The sequence below is a fragment of the Dama dama genome, chromosome 14 (assembly GCF_033118175.1).
Source record: "Dama dama isolate Ldn47 chromosome 14, ASM3311817v1, whole genome shotgun sequence".
Classification (NCBI taxonomy): domain Eukaryota; kingdom Metazoa; phylum Chordata; class Mammalia; order Artiodactyla; family Cervidae; genus Dama; species Dama dama.
The window spans coordinates 69,678,660-69,698,971 of NC_083694.1; the positions used below are offsets into that span (position 1 = coordinate 69,678,660).

At 52.2% G+C, this 20,312-nt stretch overlaps 2 protein-coding genes across 7 annotated transcripts in view; one reads left to right on the forward strand and one right to left on the reverse strand.

Moving 5' to 3' along the window:
- LAMB3 (laminin subunit beta 3) overlaps positions 1–6,080 on the forward strand; it is a 42,716-nt gene extending 36,636 nt beyond the window's left edge. For all 6 annotated transcript variants that reach the window (XM_061161042.1, XM_061161037.1, XM_061161039.1 and 3 more), the window contains 4 exons: positions 1,197–1,338; positions 1,749–1,925; positions 2,886–3,039; positions 5,586–6,080. In XM_061161042.1, the coding sequence (XP_061017025.1) occupies positions 1,197–1,338; positions 1,749–1,925; positions 2,886–3,039; positions 5,586–5,722 (610 nt within the window). In that variant the 3' untranslated portion in view covers positions 5,723–6,080. The remainder of the gene's footprint in view (positions 1–1,196; positions 1,339–1,748; positions 1,926–2,885; positions 3,040–5,585) is intronic.
- Positions 6,081–7,293: 1,213 nt separating this feature from the next.
- Positions 7,294–20,312, reverse strand: part of CAMK1G (calcium/calmodulin dependent protein kinase IG) — a 31,039-nt gene continuing 18,020 nt past the window's right edge. The window contains exons 4-13 of the mRNA XM_061161282.1: positions 19,392–19,466; positions 16,766–16,904; positions 16,006–16,129; positions 14,268–14,343; positions 12,639–12,751; positions 11,804–11,882; positions 9,846–9,933; positions 9,196–9,614; positions 7,981–8,108; positions 7,294–7,846 (exon numbers count right to left, since the gene is read on the reverse strand). Of these exons, the coding sequence (XP_061017265.1) occupies positions 8,018–8,108; positions 9,196–9,614; positions 9,846–9,933; positions 11,804–11,882; positions 12,639–12,751; positions 14,268–14,343; positions 16,006–16,129; positions 16,766–16,904; positions 19,392–19,466 (1,204 nt within the window). The 3' untranslated portion in view covers positions 7,294–7,846; positions 7,981–8,017. The remainder of the gene's footprint in view (positions 7,847–7,980; positions 8,109–9,195; positions 9,615–9,845; positions 9,934–11,803; positions 11,883–12,638; positions 12,752–14,267; positions 14,344–16,005; positions 16,130–16,765; positions 16,905–19,391; positions 19,467–20,312) is intronic.

Sequence of the window (20,312 nt, forward strand, 5' to 3'; positions counted from 1 at the left end):
AACCTCTGTAAATCAGAGGGATGCTGAGGGCTGGGAGACAGGAGGGGTGCTGACTGTGGTGGCAGATGGTCAAGTGATATCCAGCGTCCAGGTTCAGGTTCACTCAGCATGGCCCCACTTTCCATACTGGAAACTGTCCCCAAGGGCCGCCTCAGCTCTTGTGGTTGGGGAAGTTCAGTTTAGTTCAGTTGTTCCGTAGTCTCCAACTCTTCAGGACCCCATGGACTGCAGCACACCAGGCCTCCCTGTCCATCACCAACTCCCGGAGTCCACCCAAACCCATGTCCATTGAGTCAGTGACGCCATCCAACCATCTCATCCTCTGTCGTCCCCTTCTCCTCCCACTTTTCATCTTTCCCAGCATCAGGGTCTTTTCCAGTCAGTCAGTTCTTTACATCAGGTGGCCAAAGTAATGGAGTTTCAGTTTAAACATCAATCCTTCCAATGAATATTCAGGACTGATTTCCTTTAGGATGGACTGGTTGGATCTCCTTGCAGTCCAAAGGACTCTCAAGAGTCTTCTCCAACACCACAGTTCAAAAGCATCAATTCTTCGGCGCTCAGCTTTATTTATAGTCCAACTCTCACATCCATACATGACTACTGGAAAAACCATAGCCTTGACTAGACAGGCCTTTGTTGGTAAAGTAGTCTCTGCTTTTTAATATGCTTTCTAGGTTGGTCATAACTTTTCTTCCAAGGAATAAGTATCTTTTAATTTCATGGCTGCAGTTACCATCTGCAGTGATTTTGGAGCCCCTCCCCAAATAAAGCCTGTCACTGTTTCCCCATCTATTTGCCATGAAGTGATGGGACCGGATGCCGCGATCTTAGTTTTCTGAATGTTGAGCTTTAAGCCACCTTTTTCACTCTCCTCTTTCACTTTCATCAAGTGGTTGGGGAAAAGCCCGCTTTATTAAACTCAGCCGTAATCATGGCCTGGGCTCCTGCAGTGCGCTGCGCTGGTCCCCAGAAGAGACAGCAGTAAAGAGGCATGGTTTCCACCTTCCGGGAATGTTCTTCCACCTGGCACGGGGAGGGGGTTTGCTGGGGTCCTGGGATGGAAAAGCTACTACCGAGTTAGTACTCGGCCTCTTGCCTTGGCTGGAAGGGGTGCCGTCCGGGACTGGAGAGCACCTTCCTTCGCTCTCCACTGAGTGGATTCTCCGCCGTCCCTTGTGCCCATCCCGCCCCAGGAGCCGGGCCCACGCAGTGGAGGGCCAGGTGGAGGACGTCCTGGGGGCCCTGCGGCAGGGCACGCTGGCGCTGCAGGAGGCCCAGGACACCATGCGGGGCACCCGCCGCTCCCTGCGGCTCATCCAGGACAGGGTCGCTGAGGTAGGCGTCAACGGCTTCTCCCTACCCACGTGGGGGAATGGATGTTCAGACCCGGGCGCGAGGCAGAGACGATGTCAGGAAGGGACCTGGCTGGGAGCTGAGATGGGGCCCTAAAGAAGCAGGGGCTACAAGCCTTGGGCCTGGCTTCGAGCTTTTAGTTTTCGGGCCTCGTGGCTGATGCAGAAGCAGGGGCGGCCTCTGAGCTCTGGCAGGAGTAGACGGGGTGGTCAGCTGAGCCGGTGAAGGACGGGAGGCTTGCGTGCTGGCGGCAGTTAGGGGATTGGATGGAGGTGATAGTGATGCCTTGATTGGAGGGAGTTTTTGTGGCCCAATGAATTGGAGGAAAGAAGACCGAAGGTTGCTGCCTATGAGACCCACCCCAAGCCCCAGGTCTCTCTTTTTCCACAAAGGTTCAGCAGGTACTAGGACCAGCAAAAAGACTGGTGACCAGCATGTCGGAGCAGCTGGGGGGCTTCCGAGCACGGATGGAGGAGCTTGGCCGCCGGGCCAGGCAGCAGCAGGCACAGGCAGCAAAGGCCCAGCAACTGGCAGAGGAGGCCAGCAAGCAGGCGCTGAGCGCCCAGGAGGTACGGAGAGAGCGGAGAGAGCCCGAGGAAGCCCTGTCAGTGGGAGCAGGAGGGGGCTCTGTACGCTTGATAAGGCCACGCTCCAAAGCACTTTACACGGGCGTGGTCGCTTCAGTCCTGTCCGACTCTGTGCGACCCCATGGACTGTAGCCCGCTGGGCTCCTCTGTCCATGGAGATTCTCCAGGCAAGAACACTGGAATGGCTTGCCATGCCTTCCTCCAGGGGATCTTCCTGACCCAGAGATCGAACCTGTCTCTTATGTCTCTTGCATTGGCAAGCAGGTTTTTTTTTTTTTTTTTTTTTTACCATTAACATCACCTGGGAAGCCCCCTCAAAGCACTTTAAGTACCAGTTACTCTGAAATATATCCGGGATCAGGGGGAGCTTCTGGATTCTTGCACCCTTGGCTGCTTTTGGTGGAGCCACTTTGGGGATATTGGAAACAGCCAGTCCAATTCCTCTCCTTTCACAGACGAAGTGGATTTTGTCCAGGCATAACACTCGTCTACAAAGCAGGGCTCTTGACACCCAATCCAGAGCTTATCCTCTATCTGTGGCTTCCTAGCCCAGACAGGCACTCTTGATTTAGCATAGCTTGAGCCCCATTGCTGTCAGAATTAGATCAGAGAGAAGGTCAGAGAGCCATTCTCAATGTCTCCAGGGTACCGGTGGTCCTGGTACAACAGCCAAGCTGCCAAGCACGCTGTTAAGTGACAGCCATGTATCTGGCTCTGCGCTGGCGGTGAGCTGGGAAGCGACAGGCACTGCGGGTGGAGGGAAATATAGAAGTTAAGGTGCAGTTTGTGGCCCGGGGCTTTTATAGAGCAGACCCACCCCATGGGGAATGTTAAAAGGCACCTCATCCCCGTGTCTGGATGTGGGTGATATCAACTCCTTTAGCCAAAGGCCTTTAGGACTTTGGATGATGGTGATGCAGAAATGGTTTTTCCTTTTTTCAGGGATTTGAGAGAGTAAAGCAAAAATATGCTGAGTTGAAGGACCGGTTGGATCAGAGCTCCATGCTGGGAGAACAGGGCAGCCGAATTTTGAGTGTCAAGACGGAGGCGGAGGAACTGTTTGGGGAGACCATGGCGATGATGGACAGGATGAGAGGTGAGACAGTGGTCCAGGGCCTTGGACCGCGGGACATCCCTGAAGGCTGATGCCAACCCAGGGTTTCTGAGGCCCACCCTTTGGAGCTAGCAATGCTAGGGGAGTGAGAGCAATTGGTATTTCCCGAGCGCCTAACAGGAACAAGGCCTAGAATGGGGCTGTGAGGAATGTGGTGATGTCCGCAAAACTAGGCCTGCCTTCGAGGAGCTTGCAATCCAGAGGGGGGCATTTTTCCTGTTGGCCATTAGCTTCATGAAACTGTATTTAACCGCACAAGGAGGTCTGTGATGAAAGCCTGAATAATAGGTGCTCGAGGGGCTCAGAGGATACATAAGGTCAGAGAGAAATGTTCAGTGACGGTAGTGTTCAAAAAAGAAAAAAAAGATCAGATTTGAGGTGGAAGGATGAGGCTTGAGGAAGAGGAGGGGCGCCAGGACAGGGTGGGTAGGGAGGAACCAGAGGATGTGGGCAGGACCACCCTCCTGGAGGGGAGGGCTGACAGGACAAAACCGACGGGAGAGAAGGAGCGTGGGGCCACGTGGCTGGTGCCCACGGCCAGCCTGCGCGCCCGGAGGAGGGGGATGGACAGCCCTGGGGGCAGTAGGAAAGCATCCAGCAAGTCATAATGAAAGGAGCTTTCGAAAGCGTTCCGAGGCTCCCCAGAAAGGAGAACAGGGGCCTCCAGGCTCAGTCTCTAAAGATGCGATGACGGGGTCACGGCCCTGGGGCGCCCTGTGAATGCCACGGCCGGAGTTTCTTTGAATTTTGGAGAAAGCTTTTGACAAAAATCTGTGTGGCTGGCCAGATGGACAGAATGGAGAAAGGCGGGCTGGTGAGTCGACAGTGAGTGGATTCGAGGCCGTGGCCAGCCGCACCTGAAGCGGGAGGAGCTGACCCAGATGGAGGAGCCCAGCCCTGGGTCAGGGCCTGCCCTTACCTTGTCCATCACTGTTCTGTGTGAAGACAAAGAATTTGCTAATCAAATCTGAGGATGACAGGTAGCAAATACACCGGATAACAGAACTAGCATTCTAAGTTTCAGAAGGATGGGCTGAAACTAACAGGATAAAATTTAAGTAAAGAGAAACATTCTCTCTTAACCTGGCATTGTCTGGACTCGCAAGTATAGCTCAGGTAAGGCCCGGGTACTCAGGCGGCTAATGTAGCTAGAAACTTTATAACTGGTAAGTGATAAACTCATACAAATTGTTACTCACCTGAAAAAGATCCAGGAATTTTGATATAAGCCAGAAGTGCCTTGCTCCTGACAGAAGAGCTTATAAATGTAAAGCAGCCAAAATAAGGGGAGTAATGGCTCAAGGGTGATATTAAAAATATTTCATAACTGGTGTGCCCTTTACCTACCTACCAGCCAGAAAATAACTCATTGAAGCAAGCATTTGCCTGCTTGCTGGAATTTACCTTTAATTGCAGGGTTATGGGGAAGATCATGCATAGGGAGCCCCTATTCCTAATGCATGAACGAGAATGGAGGAAGAGAGCAGCAGCTATTAAAATGTCACTATTTTATTATGGCCCATAGGTCCATATGGGGGCCTACTGGCCGACTGTCAACCTTGTAATAACCCCTGATACACTCCACTGATAATCTCATCTGGGACGTGGGGTTCAGTGGAGGCCAGTTCATCTCCAGAAGAAATATTGGCAAACCAGTGCACATCGGGGGTCAGGGCGGGGGTGAGCAGAGTTGGGAAGTAGGAAGTCCTGGTGATTATATCAGGTGAGGTGTGGAGGAAGGAGCTAGGGCGGTTTCCTCTGGGGAAGACGAGGCTCAGACATGTGAAGGACTGCCACGTGGGAGGCATAGCAGATCGAGTCTTAACAACCCAGGAGACAGACCCGGGACCACGGGGTGGAAGCAAGACGTGCTCAGATTCTGGCTTAATGAGAAGACTTTGTAATGAGGACTGCCTGAGGATGGAGCCTCGTGAGGCAGTGACCCCCACTGCCGCCCTGCTCTGGGAAGTTGAGTCTGAGGCTGGGTACCAACTCCTGTGAATGCCAAGCTGCCTAGGACGACAGGAGGGACAGACTGGACCAGATCCCTTCGGAGTCCTTCACATCCTCCACACATAACCTGGGGGGTGGGACACAGTATGGACCAGGGGGTAGGACTAGGTGTATCTGGAGTGTCGGGGAGAGAAAATGGGGAGGAATTCAGCCTTCCAGCTCTTTTGCCCTGGCGCTCACCAGGATCGCTGGTGGGATGGCGGCTGACCAGTCCACCACAGCGAGTATCTAACCTTGGTGCCGGGGCCCTCCCTCATCAGCCTGGGACTGCTCCGTCTAGAGCCGAGGAGAAGTGTAGGGGCAGGGGGACCCCTGGGTCCAGCCTCGGCCTGGTTTCTTTAAAAGTGGGAGAGGGGGCTGGGGAGAGCTGCCTTGGGGGCCAGGCTCCTCTCGGGGTGGAGGTGGTTTCTCTGGCAGATGCAGCTCCGGGTGGGCGGGAGGGGATGAAAGGGTTGGGAGTCCCGGGGCATCTCACCAGCTCCTCTCCCCGCTCCGGCTGTTCCCTCGGCCCTCAGACATGGAATCAGAGCTGCTTCGGGGGAGCCAGGCCATCGTGCTCCGCTCAGCGGACCTGACGGGCCTGGAGCAGCGCGTGGAGCAGATTCGGAACCACATCAATGGGCGCGTGCTCTACTACGCCACCTGCAAGTGATGCGGGACCAGCCCGCCACCCCCAAGTCTGCCCTCTTGGCTTCTGGGCCCGGCTGGCTGGCCATACGTTCCAGCTCCAGGGGACCCTTACGCAGCCTAAAGCACGGCCGGGACCACCCCTTCTGGGGTGCAGCTGAGCCTGGGCCGGTGGGACTGGGGGACGGCAACCGTGGAGGCGGGCCTGCATCCCTGTGACCAGCAGCTCTCGAACGCGGGGTGCTTGGCTGGGCAGTGTCTTTGCCTTCTTTCTCCACTGAGGCTGAAGGCCTGGGCCCACTCAGAGTTGTAACTAACAACGATGCACAAGGGAAAAGTCCAATAAAAATCTCAGGAAAGGAGCCTGGAGGTCCAAAGAGGGGAACTTTTCTGTCTCCCTGTGACGTAAAGCTTTCTCACTTGTTTCTGTCTCCGGTCTGGGGTCCCTGCGTGCTCCCCTGCTCAAGCCCAAGGCCTGGTGGTGTATGAAGCACCAGCTGACCCCCTCTGCCCAGTCTAGCTGGTGCACCACCCAGACGTGGGGAGACTCCAGGAACTGGTTGAACTCCTTCCTTGAGAGGCCAGAGGAGCCGTTTCCATCTTTGAACAACCATCCAGTTTCTCATTTGTAGATGAAGAAATAGAAACCCAGACATGGGGAGGAAGTTGTTTGAAATCACACAGCTCCGAGAGGCAGAACTAAGACTAGACTTTGTGTCTCTTGGGATTTTAAAAAGACGCTGTAAACGGGTGTGCGTGTGTGTTCGAGTCGGCAGATATGCGAATGGCACGAATATTTGTGTGTTAACTGTGGTCTAGGCACCATGCTAGAGTTTTATCTACATTAACTTCTTGGTCGTCATTGATCACAGTAATTATTCAGGGAGTGTGTGCATTATCTCATGCCAGGGGTGGCACTGTTGTTCCTATTTGATAGGTGAGGAAACCAAGGCACCAGAGGCTCGGGGACTCCACCAGGGTCACAGATGTGGCCGGCAGGGCTGAGCGGGGCCTCAGACCCATGTTCATCTGTTACAGGCATTAGGAGGATGCTGGGCCCGGGCTGTCTGGGTTCCAACAGCGCCTACCTCCAAGGGGCTGTTGGAGAGGAAACTGAGTTGATGTGTGTCGCTCACGACATGAGGCGCCAGGCCCAGCCCCCAGAGCTCCTGCCCTCTCGAGTCCGGCCTGACCTCCAGCTGTCACGCATCTTCCACTCTGCAGGGCCCAGAAGCCCCCGAGCTGCTTCTGACTTAGAGAAGGACCGAAAGAAGCCTCATAGAGAAAAATATGTCCATTTTATTCAGCACAGCACAGAGCAGGAAGCCGGAGGGCCGGAGAACAAGAGAACAGGGCCGGGACAAGAACAATGTGCCTGATTTTCAGGGAGAGAAAAGAGCAGAAGCAGGATTTGAATGACTGGCTGAAAGGGCAACAGTCAACTTCCAATTTTTACTTAATTGAGTGTGTGTGTGTGTCTGTGTGTGTGTGTGTGTGTGTGTGTGTGTAGGGCATCCAGCCAGGATAAAAAGTGCTTACAGTACCTAGTGGTGGGTTTCTTTCTGTTTCATCTTGGAGGGTGTGGTACTGCTTTTGGACAGGGGTGGAGGCATAGGTGGATCAGAAGTGCAGAGGGTTGGGAGCCATCCTGGAGTTAGGGAGTTGGGAGGTGAACTCCGAGAGCTCACAGGCAGACCGCGATGCTGCCTGTCACTCATGCAGAAGGGCAGGCCCCTCCGTCAAGGAGAGGCAGGAGCGAGTGTGTGCTGAGTGGGGAGGCTGGGTAGCTGCTCCATATGGCTTTGTTCGGAGATGGCAACACAGATGGGCCAGCCCATTAAGCTTTTCACGACGACACAGACCTGGGCACGAGCTGTCTACGCGCCCTGCACAGAGCCACCCCGGCGGGCGGGCGTGTCGGGGTGGGGGGCACGGAGCAGGCAGGCCCGCGAGGATGACGCTCCTCCTGCCCGCGGCTTCCCGAAGCTCCACTGCGCCCGGGGCTCACTCCCGGGCCTTCAGGGAGGCTCTGCCCTGGGCGGCAGCCGGCTGCTGCATCCGATCAGGTCTTGGTCTGCTTGCTGTCCCTCCCTCCCACCTCAGGGTAGACTCCAGGTCTGGAAGGGCGGAGAAGAGTTGTGTATCTCTCCTGCAGAGGAAAGGGGTTGAGGGTTGGGGTTGGGGGGGTGCTGCCGCCTCTAGTACCCCTTGTCCCCCATTGTGGAGACTCCGGGGCAGGGCTGTCCCGTGAGCTCGCAACCTTCCTCCCTCTAGTCCCCTCACCTGAAAATTGTAGTGAGACAGACACGGGCCCCAGGGATCACATGATGAGACAGACTCCAGTCTGCCCCACCCGGCAGTGGGAGCTGCCGCCGGCTTTCACTGGCACCATCACTTCCGATTTGAAGTTCCTGGAAAGGAAACGTTGCAGCAGGCTGTGGAGTATTTGGGGAAGGAGGAAGGGCCATGCCTGTGGCAGCCACTCAGACCTCCCTTTATGAGGTGCAGAAAGTATAAACCTTTATAGAGAAAACGGATGAGATAACCAAGCCCCCTAGTCCTCCCAAAACACAGTGTCCCTGGAATCTACTGCCCGCCACTCGCATGTATCCACTTTCCTGCAGGCATTTATAGCCCCTGATGCCTCACTAAACTCTGACAGCAACACTGTAAGGCTTCCCTGGTGGTTCAGAAGGCAAAGAATCTGCCTGCAATGCAGGGTTCGATCCCTAGGATGGGAAGACTCCCCTGGAGGAGAGAATGGGTACCCACTCTGGTGTTCTGGCCTGGAGAATCCCATGGACAGAGGAACCCGGCAGGCTACTGTCCATGGGGTCGCAAAGAGTCAGACACGACTGAGCGACTTTCATTTTTCCTGTGGGGTAGACTGAGCAGGTGTGACCCAATCAAACCATTTTACAGACATGCGAGCTAGAGACAGAGGTACAGGCGGACACGTCCAATCAGACCATTTCACAGACACACGAGCTAGAGACAGACGTACAGGCGGACACGTCCAGTCAGACCATTTCACAGACAGGCGAGCCAGAGACAGAGGTATAGGTGGACACGTCCAATCAGACCATTTTACAGACACGCAAGCCAGAGACACGTACAGGTGGACACGTCCAATCAGACCATTTCACAGACGGGCGAGCTAGAGACAGAGGTACAGGCGGACACGTCCAATCAGACCATTTCACAGACACGCGAGCTAGAGACAGAGGTACAGGCGGACACGTCCAATCAGACCATTTCACAGACACGCGAGCTAGAGACAGAGGTACAGGCGGACATGTCGGTGGCCACACAGTTGGTGGGGGGTGGGGACCAGGCCAGGGGCATCTCCCTCAACCCCCCGACTTCCAGAGCTTTCCTACACCATGGAGCTGCTTCCGAGTGGGAGAGACTCCCAGGTCTCTTTCTTTTCACTCCCTTGCCCTGCATTATTTCAATTCCAGGTTGAGCAAGGCTAAGCCTGGGGCTGGAAATACATACTGTTTTTTGTTGGCCTTTTTGAGGAGCGTGGGCTCGGAGCAGTAGGACGCGTTCACTTTGGTCCCGACGTTCGTGCAGCTGGAGCAGCAGCCGCAGGGCCCGACGGCCAGGGGCCCCTGCTGCATGGGCACCAAGCTGCTGCTGATGCGGAGGGACCCGTTGACCAGGCAGTTGAGGGACCTGCCCCCGGGGGCCGCAGGCTGGGGGCCGTGCCGGCAGGGCAGCCGGGTCGGCACGGAGGCCGCCGTGCTCGGGCCCGGGATGGCGGGAGTCTCAGAGATGGTGATCTCCGGGGAGGTGGGTCTCGAGGCTGCAGGGACGGGCGGCCTGTTCTCCACCTCCGGCCGGACCCCCGGGCTGTGCAGGTTCATGTGCAGCTTCCGCATGTGGTGGACCACGGCCGCTGCATTGAAGGCTTGCTGGGGAGACACAAGACCCATCTCTGACTGTCTCCACCCCAGAGGGCCTCCAGCCTTCCCTCTGCCCCGTGGACACTTGAAACCAACGTGCACACCTCTCATTTCACAGAAGGGTCCAGGGAGCTCCAGCGTCTGCTGGGAGAACCCCAAGGAAAGCCCCCTGCCCCAGCTGCCCCAGCCCAGCCTCCAAGGCCCAGACGGCCCGCTTGCCTCCTGGAGAGGACAACTCACCCTCCACTTGCTCTTGGCGAAGTTCTTCTGGATCTGGAGGCTGACTGATGGGTAGATGTCCCGGTGCAGGGCTGTATTTCCGTTAATCCTGTGGATGTGGAGGGGACATCTGGCTAGTGGTGGTGATGGGGACTCCGTCAGGGGTTGGGCAGGGGCTGGGCATCCAGAGTAAGCTGCCTGGAGTTCCCTGGGTCAAGGACTGGAACCCCCTGGACAGGTCATAGGGGGCCTATGCTTTAGAAGGGCTTCCTAGGTAGCTCAGATGGTAAAGAATCTGCCTGCAAGGCAGGAGACCCGGGTTTGATCCCTGGGTCAGGAAGATCCCCTGGAGAAGAAAATGGCTACCCACTCCAGCATTTTTGCCTGGAGAATTCCATGGACAGAGGAGCCTGCCAGGCTGCAGTCTATGTGGTTTCAAAAAGCTGAACATGACTGAGCAACTAACACTAGTGTTACTATGCTTTAGAAACTTGCTTTCGAACTGGGTGGGCAACCTACAGCCTGTGGACCAAACGTACTCATTGCCTGCTTTTGTAAGTAAGGTCTCTCTGTGACACAGAGACGCCCATTCATTCAGCTATGGGCTATACTGCATCCATGCTGCGATGGGCAGATTGAGTAGTTGCCATGGAAACGATATGGCCAGTGAAGCCTAAAACACTTACTATCTGGCATTTTATAGAAATAAAAGTTTACTGATACCCCATTCCTCACTCCTGGCCCAATGTCAGAGGGCATTTGGGCTGTTACTATTCTTTGACTCTAAACTTTGCACAGAAACCACCTCCTCTCGGAACCCTTCCTCTATGAGGCCACCCCCACAGAGGCTGCCTGTTCCCTGTCCCCTGAGCCTCTTATCCATCCATCTCTAAGTGTCCTCAGACACTTGCTGTGTGAACAGTACTTTCTAGATACTAAGGGACCCAGAGAGTTAACAGATGTGGCCCTGATCACTGGGGGCTTACAGTGCAGGCTGGAAGCCTTGTTTCACGCCATGAACTAGAGTGATTCATGGTGAGGTGTGTAATTGTTAGAGAAAGATGGGAAAGTCTGTCTGGACTGCAGGAGCCAGGGCTTCGGAAGAGGATAGACGTGGCTCTGGATCCTGAAGGATGTACATCCAAGGCAGAGCCCTTGAGGTGGTGAACATGGTGTGACCCAAGGTGAAATGTGGAAAGAGCTTGGTATGGGAGAGGGCAGGAGAAAAATACAGCCATTAGGCCTTTCTGGAATAGAGAAAGTGTGTTGGGAACCCTGAGAAATGAAGTTGGAGGTGACAGGCCAGGCCAGATTAGGGAAAACCATGGCTTGCTGCAGTAGGAACTGGGAGCTTGTAAATTTTCCCAGCAGGGGGACAGCACACAAAAAAGGAAGTGTTTCAAGACTTTCTTTACCTGCTTTGTGTGTGTGTGTGTGTGTGTGTGTGTGTGCGTGTGTGTGTATGTGTGTTAAGCCGCTTCAGTCATGTTCGACCCTTTGAGACCCTATGGACTGTAACCTGCCAGGTTCCTCTGTCCATGGGACTCTCCAGGTAAGAAAACTGACATGGATTGCCAAGCCCTCCTCTAGGGGATCTTCCTGAGCTAGGATCGAACCCCCATCTCTTGCATCTCCTGTATTGGCAGGCAGTTTCTTTACCACCAGCACCACCTGGGAAGCCCCTTACCTGCATGGAGCAGGCTTTGGCCCCAGAGTGAGATGATGCTCTTAAGGAGAGTAAAGTTGTCTATCTGGCTGCATCTGATTCCCGATTTGATGATCCAGCTGCTACTGTTGGGTCAGAATCCACCGCAATAAATGCTCTTTACATGTCTGGCTCAATCTGATCTGTGCCCTTTGGGTACCACACCGGTAAACAGCTCAGGCAAGCAGACTCCAGGGAAATGTGCTGTGAAAAAGTCAGCGTGGTGTCTGGGGAGCAACAGTGAGGGTCTGGAGCCCACCTGCTCCTCACTCACCAGGGGTGCCTCAAGGCCTTCTCACAGGTGTACCGCTCATTCGGGTCCTTCTCCAGCAAGTGGCAAATAAAATCCTTGGCTGTGGGGAGCAACCAAAGACACAGCAGCTAAGGACCAGATCTCATGACTGATGGAGAGTCACTTCCAGGCTGGTGGGTGGCACAGAAGGCATCTTTAGCTCATCTTCCAAAGAGGCAATTTTAAGAGTCTTGAAAGAGAAAAAGAATCCAAACCACCAAGCAACAACCCACCCGAAACCACCAGAGCGGCTCCACGCAGCCGTGTCACCCACACGCAGCACTGCAGATACATCTCTGGTCACGAGGCAGCCATGTGCCTGACGCCACACGGGTGCCTGCCTGCACCAGTCAGGGGCCAGCACCACACATGGGCACACGCGTGAATGCTGGCTTAGCTCTGATCCCCACTTAAATGGACCCAAGGACAAATACTGATGGCCTTCGCTTACACAGGCCGTGCAGGCTCTCGGGCTGGACAGGTGAAAGCAAAACTCGGCCTTGGTTTTGCCCCTCCTGCCTGGAACACGCCCCTGTGCTTGCTCTGCCCTCCTGGCCCCTCATCTGAAGTACCTCCCTGCTTTTCCAGGCATCCCACGGTCCTGTCTCCAGGAAAACAAAAGCAGGAACCTTAGATGCGAATCATTTATTTGGCCTTTGAACCAGATAAAGATTTCTCCACTTTCCTTGGCAGCCTGTTCCATCAGATTCCCCAGGGCCTGCCAAGAGCCAGGACTGTCATCGTTTGTTAAGCTCGCTTCTCTTGGCAGCCTCTGCCTTGAGCCTATTATTTTGTCTTTCCCTCGGACTGGTCTTACCTGACTCAGAAATGTCATCCCAGAATGGAGATTCAAACTCATAGTAGCCTTCCTTGATCTTCTCAAACAGCTTAGACTCAGTTTCCTCGTAGAAGGGGGGGTACCCGCACAGCCTGTAGTGGAACAGCAAGGTATATGCTGCTGAAGGACCCCGTCCTGGGCCAGCCGCTCCCCTCTGCCCAGCCTCCACCATATACACAGGCAGGCAATGAGGGTCCCCAGTCAGCAGTGTGACCAGTACATGGGTCTGCCCCTGATTCACGAATGATGCGTGCATGTGCTACGTTGCTTCAGTCATGTCCAACTGATGCAGGAACGATGCAGGTTCCATCAGACGTTTATTCAGGAACCGAAGTTTGGAACAGGTGGCCCTTTGTACATTCTATCCCCCAGACCCTCACTTTCTCCCTTCCCCTGACTCTTGCATGTGTACAAAGTCGCTTCAGTCGTGTCCAACTCTTTGCGACCCTATGAACTGGAGCCCACCAGGCTCCTCTGTCCATGGGATTCTCCACCCAAGAATACTGGAGTGGATTGCCATGTCCTCCTCCAGGCAGTCTTCCTAACCCAGAGATCGAACCCGCATCTCCTGTGGCTCCTGCATTGCAGGGGTATTCTTTACCGCTGTGTCACGGGGAAGCCCCCATGACTCTTGAAAAGCGAAAGTGTTAGTCGCTCAGTCGTGTCCAACTCTTTGCGATCCTGTAGACTGTAGCCCACAGGCTGCTCTGTCCATGGGATTCTCCAGGCAAGAATACTGGAGTGGGTTGCCATTTCCTTCTCCAGGGGATCTTTCCAACCCAGGAATAGATCCCAGGTCTCCTGCATTGCAGGAAGATTCTTTACCATTTGAACCACCAGGGAACCCTGACTCTTTAGATAATGTATAAACTATCTTTAAGAAGGATGGTAGAAATGTCTACTTGAATGTAACTTTCCTGAGGGATTTTTTTTAGGCTGTTTGGTTCTTCATTCTTTAGAACCTAAACCACTGCTTGGCACAGAGGAGACAGTCAATGACAATTTGTTCAGTAGCTCATTGAAGAGAAGAGTTATTCAACATACGTTGAGGAAATGGAGAAATGCATCCACACTGAGGAGGAAATGATTAATTTCAGGTTATTTTTCAAGAGTTTGCTCTAACTCAGTGAGAAGGGATGCTGGGCAGGGGGTGGTGAGCAGATTTGCGAAGGAGAGCCTGAGAACGTGAGAGGAGCAGTGACTAGGTTTATCCAGGCCATCCTTTTGCTTTGGGCTGACGTTACCAGGAGAGAAATCTGAGACGCGAACATTGTGCCCACTTGGCTTCTAAGTTTAGGATGTCTTCTTCCTCCTTAACTGCTCATTCCATAGAGTGGGACTCAGTACGTTTATATACAGTAAATGGGGGTGGGATGCAGAAAGCGGGAGTGCCATATAAGAACTCTGTTTTTATAACCGGGTGGAGATCAGGACAAGATCCTCTGGAGCTGTGTGCATGAGTAAGTGTGTGTGTGTGTGAATGCACATGTACATGTACATGCTTTGGAGGTGGATGCTGCTTGAGGTGCTGAGATGGGGAGGAGAGAAGAAAGGGTGAGTAGGCTCTGAGATTCCTCAGGAACTGAGCCAACGCCAGCTTCTACTCACAATATGTAAGTGATGACGCCGATGGACCAGCAGTCCACAGCCTTGCTGTAGGGTTTCTGGGCTAGCACTTCTGGAGCTGCAGTAAACCAAAGGAAGAGTCAGAGGTGAAGGATGAGTGTCAAGGGTCAGGAAGAGGCTTAGAGAAGAGGACTAGGGTAGCACCTGGGATGGTGTTGATGTTTAAGACTAGACATTGTCCTAGGACAGGGACGGTGTCTCTCCCAGCAGGCTAAATCTTTCTCCAGTGCCCTGGGAGGTCCCGTGACAGGGCCCATGACTCCTCCATCAGACTGGGGATCTCCGGGGCTAGGTTTCCTGCTTCAGACTGAGTACTCTGGAGGCAGGGCCTGTAGCTTTCCACTCAGATGGGAGACCCCCAGGGCAGGGATCCTTAGACAGGGAAATCTACAAGGTAAGGACTTTTTCCTCTCACGAGATTGGGATCTCCCTGAAAACAGAAGTTCCCGTTAATTGAGGAGCTTCCAGAAGGCAGGTGGGAACTGTCCCATCAGTCTCTGTTACCTCCTGAGGACAGACCTCAGTCTTCCCCATCAGCCCAAGAGCTCCATGAGGCCATGTCTTCCTCTGACTGGCAGCTCTGGGGCAGTAGTGAGCTGCCTTTGGTATTTATCCCAGATACCAGGGATTTGTATTCTGTGGACTCAAAACCTGTTGGTAAGTAACCAACCTCTCTTCTAGGGAGAGAGAAGATTCCCTCTGTTGAGTCAGGGTTATACTTTCCACTCCTAGCCCCAACCAGGTGACGAGTGAAGGGGCAGAGAGAAGGGGCAGACGTGGATCCTCTGAGCTTTGGCTTTCTCCTTCCAAGAGCCCAGGAATGCTCTCTCCTGGTGCCCTGCCTGTTGTCCCCTTTTGGGGGGCCCTGGAAGCCTACAGAGCTATGAGGCAGGGGGGCCCCACTTGTGCCAGTTTCCTAGGGTATGTCCTTGGGTGTATATTTGGGTGCCCATATTTAAGTTCCTCAGATTCAAACTCAACACTGCATCTCCAGAATACTAGTAGTTGGGGGGGCTGAGGTCTCCTCCAGACTGAGAGAAAGGAGAGAGGGGGGCTACTGGCCAACCCCTCTGCAATCTACTGATCTCTGGATTTTCGATCTTGTTTCTATCCCTGGTCTAGGTGGAAAAACAAAAGCAGGAAGCCTTGCTGCAAAAATGAGAGCCAAAGTATAGACGGGGCAATGGGAAGGCTCAGCGGTAGGATGTCTTTAAAAGATGTAGGGTTTGGGAGCAGGTGGAGGAGCTTTAGATAGAAAGTGAAAGTGAAAGCCACTCAGTCATGTCTGACTCTTTGTGACCCCATGGACTATACAGTCCATGGAATTTTCCAGGCTAGAATATTGGAGTGGGTAGCTGTTCCTTTCTTCAGGGGATTTTTCAACCCAGGGATTGAACCCAGGTCTCCCGCATTGCAGGTGGATGCTTTACCAGCTGAGCCACCAGGGAAGCCCAAGAATACAGGAGTGGGTAGCCCATCCCTTCTCCAGTGGGTCTTCCTGACTCAGGAATCGAACTGGGGTCTCCTGCATGGCAGGCGGATTCTTTACCAACTGAGCTACTCAAATCTTAGACCAGATAGATCGGGTGGCCCTAAACCTCACATGTGACTGTTATACTAGGATCACCGCTGTCTCCTCACAGCAGTCTTTTTCTGTGATTGATATTCATGTGGAGGAATGTAGCCAACTGGTCAACCTCCCTTCTGTCCCTAGACTCACCCACATAGCCTGGGGTCCCGCAGGCAGTGGACATGACACCACTCTGCTCCATCTTGGAGAGACCAAAGTCTGTGATCATGATCTTAGAATTCTCCTCGGGGGTGAGGTATAGGAGATTTTCAGGCTGTGAGGAAAGAGAAATATCATGTAATGTAGGATACAATCACCTGAAACATGCATTTCTTTCCTCTCCACAATACATAATTTCTTAGGAAGCTGCACGCTGGGCTCCTGATTTTTAAGGCCAGACTTATTTCCCTCCATTTTCCCTATCTTCTTCCTACCTGGACCTTCATTCACCATAACTCAGCACCTTGTATTTTGGTTTTGGCCCTGACTTTACTTAGCTTTATAGCTATTGATATACTAACCCTTCCTTCTTCTCATCCCCAACTACCCCAAAATTGTTTTGTTCTTTGAGGAAACCAACCCTTATTTTGTCTGATCTCTCTAAACTCTGGTACATGTCTGGTGCGATGTTGACTCTCAGTAAGTCTTTATTAAATACTGTATTCAAGGAATAGCATGGATTATCTTGGTAACCTAGTAGGGTGAGGATAGTGAAAATCAGAAAAAGGCTGAGGTGCAAATTAACAATGATTGTTCAGTCACCTGAGATTTGTTTCAGAATCTGAGAGTGAAAGGGACCTTAGGGATCATCTGGTCCAACTCTCTCGTTTTACAGAGCTTAGACTGCCCACGACTCATGCAGCTTCCCAAAGAATCATTCCATGTTTCCCCGAGGGCCCCGTCTCAGCACCTTTAAGTCTCTGTGGACGATGCCATTCTCGTGGAGGTATTTCACAGCTGACAACACCTGCTGGATCACCAGGCTGGCATCCTTCTCTGTGTAGACACCCCGTTCCAGAATCCGGTCAAAGAGCTCCCCACCAGAAACACTGTGGACACAGGGCAAGTGCAGGAATCCAGTCCTTATTTCAAGTCAAAGGGACATGAATGCCTTTATTCTGGAGCTCTGGGGACACAGAGCTCTTTGATGGAGTAGGCAGGGTTCCACCCACCGCCATTCAAGGGGTGCAGGGGGAACTACTCCCATCTCAGGATACATCCTTTGAGTACCTGGAGTGCTATCACTAGGAGTCATTTATTTTAGCCAACCATTGACCTGTCTATGGAAACTTTTTTTTTTTTAGATGCAAAATACCACTGTTGAGGGTTTTGCAAGAAGTCAATTTTCAACTAATACAACATCGTAAATCAACTATATTCCAATCATTGCTTCCTGTGGACATATTTCACAGTTGCCTTCTTTCCTGGCCTGGGACATAAGAAGCCATGATGAAAGGGAGAAGTGAAGCTGAAATCAGACAAAGCAGAAAAGAGAAGGATGAGGCTAACTGGGCTTCTGCCAGGGTTTCTTTCCTCATTTTGGAAAATTGAGTTACCTAAAGCTGAAATTATGAGATGGAGTCATAGTAGTGTTTTTAGGCTCACACGGTACAGTATCAGAGGGTTCACAGGAGCTTTAGGATCAAGTCCAACCCTCACATCTTGGATGTTCTCTAAACTACTTTTGCCAAGTTTTCTGTCAGTACCGGAACACATCAGTGGCAGAGAATTCCCTCCCTCCTAAGACAGATTGCTTTATTTTTTGTCATTTTTTTAATATTTCTGTGTATTATGATGGAAACTGACTCCCTGCAGTTTCTGCAAGTGACGTTGCTTGTGGATATCCACACACGACAGCACCATGCAGCAATAAGGGAGCAGAAGTCTCTCTAATCAAAATGCACACCACCCTATTCTTTTTGTTTCTTCCTGGAGCTCTGGGCCCTGTTGTGGGAGCTGGAGACTCCTGAAAAAGACACTCTTTGTACATGACTATGAATTCCTGACTCATAGCAGCCTGGGTCCTGGAGCTGGTGCTCTGGAAGCCTTGACGGTACTTTGTGCATCCGTGCATGCTTGATCGTGTCTGACTCTTTACCCTGTAGCCTGCTAGGTTCCTCTGTCCATGGAATTTTTCTAGCAAAAATACTGGAGGGGGTTGTCACTTCCTCCTCCAGGGATTGAACCTGTGTCTCCTGCATTGGCAGACAGATGCTTTAGCACTTGAGCCACCTGGGAAGCCCTTGACAGTACTTTGGTGACATCTAAACCTGCCCGCCCTCCCACCTGGGTGACTGTGTGCTAATTCTGTTGACTTGGTCTTATTAAGGTGCCCCCTGACCCCTGATCACTTGTTAGTGTTGCTCTGGGTCTTTCTAAGCTCACTCCCTTGGCTGCTTGCTACCACTATTCACTGGGCCTCATGTGAATCCAGGAGTTAATAGCCTGAGTAGACTCATTAAAATTCCCCAGGGAATCAGCCTATTCGTTAAAAAGATTGCATCCACCTTTGCTGAGATCGCAGGGTTAGTGTATATATATGTGTGAGTTTGTGTGTGTGTGAGTGTGTGTTCCTTATACGCAGAAGCATCTCTGAACCTAAGGATGAGCCCTCGGGGCCCTGACCAGCCCTACATCGGTCACTCTCAGGCATAGCTCTTATCTGGATGTCACCATCACATGGACACCTCTGCAATGTGGCACCATTTCTGTCTGACACGTGGACACACACACAATCTCAGCTTATTTTTAACACTGGGTGCTCTCTTTTGAGAAAGTCATTCTTTCTATTGAATTGCTGTCTATCTACTTATGGCTTCTACTTTCATGGTAATTTTACCCTGGAGTGACGCTAAAATACTTAATACTCAGTTTAGAGAACATGGGGGCTTCCTGGTGGCTCAAACGGTAAAGAATTGGTCTGCAATGCAGTAGACTCACGTTTGATCCCTGCGTTGGGAAGATCCCCTGGAGAAGGGAAAGGTTACCCACTCCAGTATCCTTGCCTGGGGAATTCCATGGACAGAGGAGCCTGGCGGGCCACAGTCCATGGGGTCGCAAAGAGTCGGATACAACTGAGTGACTAACACTTTCACTTCACTTTCTTTAGAGAACATGGACTGGTGGGTCAAAATGGACTCAAGCCACAGTGCCAGAGGAAGGTTCTGGAGGCTTCCTGTTATGCTGGGCATTACCCTTCCAATTGTAGGGTTGTGAGGCGGTCCAGAAAGTCTGAGAGGCATAGGGAAGCAGGGAAGGATGGACATGTTAGGGCTATAGCCATTTACAGTCTGGCATTTCAACAAGTGGTGAGGCTACACTGGTACATACCAACTCAATTATCAGCCCTAGTTTTAACCCTCTGTCCAGTCAGAACATGTCCACAACCAGAAAGAACTCTTGGCACTTCAAAGCCTCTTGAACTAATTCTTGACTTGTCTTTTAATCACCATCCTTCCCTTACCACCGACAGACCTCTTCTAGGCCTCTAAGGTCACACCAGACATGTGTGGAGGAAGAGGTCCCCACGCACTTACAGCTGCATGACCAGGTAGTAGTGAGTGGTGCTCTCATAGATGTCCTCCAGGGTCACAATGTTCTCATGCTTGATCCTAAGGAAGAGAAGGGTCACCGTGAATGACATATGGTTCACGTGGTCCAGACAGAGAATGCAGATCTAGCCTAGATGGACTTTGATTTCTTTCAGAGACTTTTGAGGACAATGTTTAGGAAGACAGGGTCCTTGTGAAGCAGTAACAAAGAAATTCCAGAGAAAAGATTCCCAGCGTGGTGTTCAATTTGTATTTTTGAATGGGTAACTGATCCTCCTGACTTCAGGGAGCAAACACCTCACTGTTACTCCAGGAATCTCTTTAAACTTTACCGAGAGAGAAAGCTAAAAGAACTGAGGGAAGCTGAGGGATCTTTGATCATTAGTTTATTCTACAAAATGGGTCTCCAGGTCTCCTTCAGAAACATCCCATCAAGTGTGATCCCTCAACAGTTGGGATGGATATCCTCCTCATGGATAACCTAGGAGGAAGCATTGCAAGATGATTGTTCCAGGATATTGTGAGTAAGACAGATGCTCATTTTGAGGGTCAGTTCCGTGGGATGCCTTAGATCAGTGGTTCTCAGCCTGGGGCTCTTTTGTCCCTCAGGGGATCTTTGACAGTATCTACTGACATTTTTGTTTGTCACAATTGGGGATGGGGGATTCAGTAGGTAGAGACAGGAATGTTGCTAAGCACCCTGCAATGCTTAGGAGAGCCCTCAACACAGCAAAGAATTAACTGGTCTAAAATGTCAGTAGCACCTAGGCCAAGAAACCCTGCCCCAGACTACCTTTGTCTGGGATTACTCAGAGGCTGAGTCTAGCAGAATAATCATATTAGTTGAGGGGTTGGTTTGCAAGCAGAAATTCTGTGCATGCCCATCTAGGAGGAAAGTCTCTACCC